At 36.8% G+C, this 6,000-nt stretch overlaps 1 protein-coding gene across 1 annotated transcript; it reads right to left on the reverse strand.

The window, feature by feature from the left end:
- Positions 1 to 217: 217 nt before the first annotated feature.
- On the reverse strand, positions 218 to 2,752 carry LOC149746758 (keratin, type I cytoskeletal 26-like). Its single transcript, XM_089901245.1, has one exon. It carries the CDS (start codon positions 1,712 to 1,714, stop codon positions 1,151 to 1,153), a length of 564 nt encoding a protein of 187 aa, XP_089757371.1. The 5' UTR covers positions 1,715 to 2,752; the 3' UTR covers positions 218 to 1,150.
- Between the last annotated feature and the right edge of the window lie 3,248 nt (positions 2,753 to 6,000).

Genomic DNA, 6,000 nt, shown 5'->3' on the forward strand with positions numbered 1-6,000 from the left:
CAACCACTGCGCCACCAGGGAAGCCCTCAAGGTAGACTTTTGATTGAGATCCACACAATGGACTTGAGGAAGGAAATCAGATACCATAGGGAGGCACGCTGCAGGGTTCCTTACCTCCTCGTGACTTTTTTGGAAGTATGTCAATTCCTCATTGAGCGCTTCGCCCTGCATCTGCAGGTTGCTCGTACAAAGGGTCAGCTCACCCATAACTCTGTGAAGACCGTTGATGTCAGTCTCAATGCTCTGGCTCAGAGTAAGCTCATTTTCATACCTGTGAGGTTGTTAAAGTGCTTGAGAATTACAATAGTTGGCAGGTCGAAAGCACAACTTTTTCAGACATTTCATATACTGGAAGATATCGATGTTCAGTACACACTCCTGAAGCTTATGGGTGACAGCAAAGTCATGAAACACTTTGGAATACCTACTGATTTATGAATACTATTTTGGAGGAGTTGTTTCTTCAGAGCTGAGTTTTGGCATCCAGTGTGCTTAACCGTTGAAGAAAAATACTGTTTAAAATTTATGATACCTTTTTTTCAAGGCATATTTAATTTAATTTAATGTAGTGATCTAGTCTGACTTTATAAAAACACGTTGGTTTTTAAAGCAAAAGTTGTGTTCTTTACTCCATAGTATTTTTACATTTATTATAATTAATTACTTTATGTCTACCTACTCAGCCTGAAGTCATCAGTGGTCAGTTTGGCATTGTCATTTTGTAGAACAATGCTGGCATTACAGGTGGTCACAGGAATAATCTAAACAGGGTAGATGGTGTGAAATGTTAAGTCCCCAAAGTCAAGGGAGACTCCAGATTTCAGTGTGATTCTTACCTTCTTAACCCATCAAGCATCTATTTTAGTATCATTTTTTCCTACATTAAAGAAATCTGGATTTTCTGCAGAGCTTAAGAGCCAAAGTGTAAGATTCCAATCACAGACACTTTTATTACTCTTGATCAAAAAGTATGAGCTAAATATAAGATCAACAAAGCAATTATATCTATTTGGAAACAATTTCTTTTTCATTAATTAATTCTACAAATTTTTATTGCCAGGCAGTGTGCTAAGCACTGGGAATGTAGAGTGAGCAAATTCTACGCCACATGAAGTTGCTAAGCACATTTTCTATTATGTCTTTTTTTAGGTTATGCACACCCAAAGTCTGTAGTAAAAGTATCCATCTTTCTTACCCACCTTTTAAGATCTTCAATGACTGAGAAATATCTACTATAGTCATGAGCAAGTCCCTGGCCAGAACCAGGCCCATGTATCTCATACCAGCCCTTGATCTTCTGCTCGAGGTCGGCGTTGGCCTCCTCCAGGGCACACACATGGCCCAGGTAGCATGCCAGGCGGTCACTGAGGTTCTGCATGGTCACCTTTTCATTCCCAGAGAGGAGGCCAGGCTCATTTTCAAGAAAACCAGCACAGATGCCACTTCCCAACCCTCCACCACCATGAGAGAAACCTCCTCCAGAAGAAATGCTCCCAAGAGGACAAGAATGGCTGCTTCCTGCTCCTGGACCACTGCACACATTTCCAGCCCCGAAGCCTGTTCTTCCACCAGACAGCTGACCAGTGCCAGCTTGCGAGCAGAGCCTCCTGGATCCACTAGAAAGTCGAAAAGACATGGTGACAGCACAGCCAAACGACCCTTTCTCAGAGAGGAGCAAAGCCAAAATACAACATCCATGGAAAGTTAGCTCCATTGGCCTTTTATAGGATTCAATAGGTTATTTCAGCCTTAACTACGCCAATCTGTCATAAAATATTACCCGCATGCTAACTGTTGTTTTTCATAATTGGGTGATTTTTAATAGTGTCCAGTCTGTAGGTGGAAAGCTGCCCCAAGGATATCTTTCTGTATGAAAAATGTGCCTGGTGGAGTAATACCAAATCATAGTTTCAAACGTCAAAATTATTTATGAGTAAATGTACACCTTTTTGACCTCTGGAATAGATTTTAGGTTTTTTTTCCCTCTTATATAGCAAAGCATTCATAATTCAAATGGACAATTTCTACTGCTTTTGTCCTGAAAATACTTATGGAGTATCTTTATTCCATCTTCATGCATTATTGAGTGTTTTCTTTCTTATTAAAATCGGACACTCTCAATATATAGTGATCCTTTGGTAGTGGGAGTTCTCTAATTGATTTTTAAAATAGAAAACAAATAATAAAAGTCCTGCAGAATTTTGCTAATCAATTTAACTAAAATTAATGAGTGTGTGGCAGTGACAGAAAATTATTTGTATTGAGATTCCTTGGTTTAGTCCAGGAACAGAATGTCGATTCAACTAACTTCTGAGTCTCTAAATTGTTCATTTTTCTACCTCAAAGATATTGTTTAATGTTTTTTAGTTTAAATGTATGTATTTAAAACATTATGAATTATTTTGAGAAGTGAGCTTCATATTGGTGAGGAGGGAGTAAAATATATGAAAAAGAGGGGTATTTTCATCACTACCTAGAAAACCAATAATTATCAAACTCTAGAATGAAGATTAGTTGTCATTGGTAAGCAGACTCTTCCTTCTTTTGCTTTGATGCCCATGGGAAGTTATCCCGTCTGGTTGTGCTTCTTTTTCCCTGTTGGGCAAATGAAAATAATGTTGAATAGTCTCAAATAAATGTTGAGCAGTTCCAATAATTAATGACTATAACACAGTCTGAAGGGCACAAACATTTTGTAAATGTTAACTATTTAAATTATTATAATAAAGTGGACATGTCAGACCCGGTCAGTTCTCCATCACTTACAATGGTACAAGTTGATTGGTTAACAGATTATGGGTTCAGATAATTTTGAAGCAGTAGTTTTTCTTTATTAAATTTAATTAATTAATTAATTGATTTTTGGCTGCGTTGGGTCTTCGTTGCTGTAGGCGGTCTTTCTCTAGTTGCAGCGAGTGGGGGGGGCTACTCTTTGTTGTGGCGTGTGGGCTTCTCATTGCAGTGGCTTCTCCTGTTGCAGAGCACAGGCTCTAGGCCCGCAGGCTTCAGTAGTTGTGGCACGCGGGCTTAGTTGCTCCGTGGCATGTGGGATCTTCCTGGACCAGGGCTCGAACCCGTGTCCCCTGCATTGGCAGGTGGATTCTTAACCACTGCGCCACCAGCGAATCCCCGAAACAGTAGTTTTTCTGAATAAGATTTCTCAGTGTAGTAGATAGTAAATATTTTGAAAAACCTCCAACATTATTGTCTCTAAATGATACGGAATATTTGGTGTACCGGAACCCATAAAAATCCATATTTTTTGATCAAAAATATTTAAAGATAATTAACGTAAAACTGTAATTCGGACCATTGGTACCTGTTCAGAACAATATGTGATAAGCGATTCAGGTTCTATTCAGAGATTGCTACTGAGTTTTGTAGTGACTTGACTTGGTCAAAATTTTAATCTTTTTGCCCATGTTTCCCACTAATAAAACAAGAAAAACAGAGTATGTTGTCAGTGTAATAGTTGGTAAGTCTTGAGTTTCTTGGATAAGAGGTATCATGAGACTGCAAAGTGTTATTGACATAATCTACTTATCTCTAGATCTTTTATAAATACTAATTAACTGATAATCTTTTGTGTAATAAGGTAAGCATATATTATTAAAACCATTCTGAAGATGAGTTGTCTGTGAAGTTAAGAGGCAACACGGATTACAAAGCATTTCTATATCAAAGCAGGACTGGAATGTATGATGCTAATGTCAATGAAACATTGTTATTTATTTACTCATAAGGGTAAATATCTTGAATTTTTTTCATCATAGATTTCCTCCAAACAATTACTACAAAAATTTGGCGTGCTTTGGTCCTTTTTGGAAGTGGGGAGAGAGTTAACAAATTCTCTAGGCCATTTCTGTCTGTATATTTCTTCCCCGACAGTGGTTATTTTATTCATGATAAGAAACATGTAGTCAGCTGCATACCGTTATCATCTCTTGAGAATCTGTTGGGTATTAGAACATTCATTATATAACATGCACATTGTAGGTACTCAGAAATAACTGACTTGCAAACTTTGTTATGCAGTGTTAATGTCTGGTTATCTTAGGATAAAGTTTTTCCTTACATTATCTTATTCTAATGATTGGATGCTAATTTTTCCCCTGATAAATTTATTAATGTTTAGTTTCCAATGAGCTTTGATGTCTTTTGCTGTTGTTTAAAATTCACATTCTACATTTCTGTTAGCCAAGTTTAGAAAAGTGTATTTCTTGAACATGAATGAGGTTTGTTTTGTCACTAGATTCTTAGTTTTTTCTGAGAATCAGGTTCTGGTGTGCTAATACCTCTCACAAACTGGCTTCCCTGGTTTGTTTGGGAAGGAGACTCTGATGACTGCTTAATTTCAGACTGATTGGAGTTAGAATGTATTTAATAGTTTTTTTTTTAATTCCTTTTTTCTTTTGCTGGAAGGTGGAAGCATGAGGTTCTCACCAGCATAGTATTATGTTGTGGTTAAGCACACAGAATCTGAGCCAGACTGCCTGGATTCGGATTCCAGCAACTCCAGTTAGTAGCTGTGTGACCTTGGGCATATTACTCAACCACTGTCTGCCTCAGTGTTCTTATCTGTAAAAAGAAGAAGATAATAGTACCTACCTCACAGCATTGTTGTGAGAATTAAAAGATGCTTAGAACAGAGCCTAGCATGTAGTAAGTGCTCATTTTTCATTATTTTGATTTTTTTCCTGGAAGTTATGTTAAAAAGTCCTGGATATATGTTTAGCTTCCTTGCCTGCTGCTTTTGGTGCCAAATCTGAGAAACCATTGCCAAGACCAATGTCAAGAAGCTTTCCCCTGTTTTCTTTGAGTTTTATAGTTTCAGGTCTTAATGTTGAGGTCTTTAATCCAGGTTGAGTTGATTTTTGTGTATAGTGTACGATAGGGGTCCAACCACCTGGTCCTGGGCTTTTCTTTGCTGAGATTATAATTACCAATTCAATCGCCTTATTCATTATTGGTCTATTCAGATTTTCTATTTTTTCATGATTCAGTCTAGGTTAGTTGTATGTTTCTAGGAATTTATTTGTTTCTTGTAGATTATCCAGTTTGTTGGCATATTAAATGTTCTAGTATTTTCTTATGATCCTTTGTATTTCAGGCATCCATTGTAATGTCTCCTTTTTCATTTATAGCTTTATTTATTTGAGTCCTCTCTCTTTTTTCTTGGTTAGTCTAGTTAAAGATTTGTCAATTTTATCTTTTCAAAAAACCAACTCTTAGTTTTGTTGACCTTTTCTATTGTCATTCTAGTCTCTATTTCATTTATTTCTGATTCTTCAATTCCTTATTTCCACTTCTATGAGTATGTTGCACTCAGTGATTGGATTTTATTAACTCTTTTATTGTTGGTGTGCAGTGTATGCTCAACAAGTATTTATTGAAGGAAGGAAGGAAGGAAGGTTTAAAATTTGACAAAGATGTGAAAAAGACACCAACTAGTTTTTGCCTGTTAAACTTACTCCTAATTTGTGAAGACCATTGCATTAAAGAGAAGAAATTAAAAACAAATTCAGCTTCTGTTGGGGGGTATATTTAAAATGCAAAGATTGACCAGAACCAGTGAGGATGACCTGCAACAGGAAGAACTTTTATTGAAATACCACCATAGAGAAAGCCAAAGAGATGTTACTATTCTAAAAATAATTTGTTTTAGTTCATTGGAAGAAAAGCAGAAAAATAAGAAGGCTCTTATTTAGGAACCTGGTTTCAATTTGATATTTTGATTTAGGGGCATCCTTTTTGGGCTCAGGAAGCCACCCTTTGTTCACTCTTCACATTGTTGACTTTGGTGGACTTCTTTCCCATAGCATGAACTCTAGATGAGAGAACTTTGCCACGAGGATCTATTTCTTCAACAATTGTTTTAACCATGGTGGCTTTAGATGAATCTAAAATGACATGTATACTGCAGCAATATGGATGCAACTAGAGTTTATCATACTAAGTGAAGTAAGTCAGAAAGAGAAAGACAAATACTATATGATATCA

This window comes from Delphinapterus leucas, chromosome 19, assembly GCF_059928025.1.
Source record: "Delphinapterus leucas isolate spDelLeu-1000000601 "Yukka" chromosome 19, BTC_Dleu_Yukka2, whole genome shotgun sequence".
In the NCBI taxonomy this organism is placed as follows: Eukaryota; Metazoa; Chordata; class Mammalia; order Artiodactyla; family Monodontidae; genus Delphinapterus; species Delphinapterus leucas.

Excerpts from the sequence above, each read along its gene's own strand:
- LOC149746758 (XM_089901245.1), bottom strand. The coding sequence starts at position 1,714 with ATGGAGCTAACTTTCCATGGATGTTGTATTTTGGCTTTGCTCCTCTCT.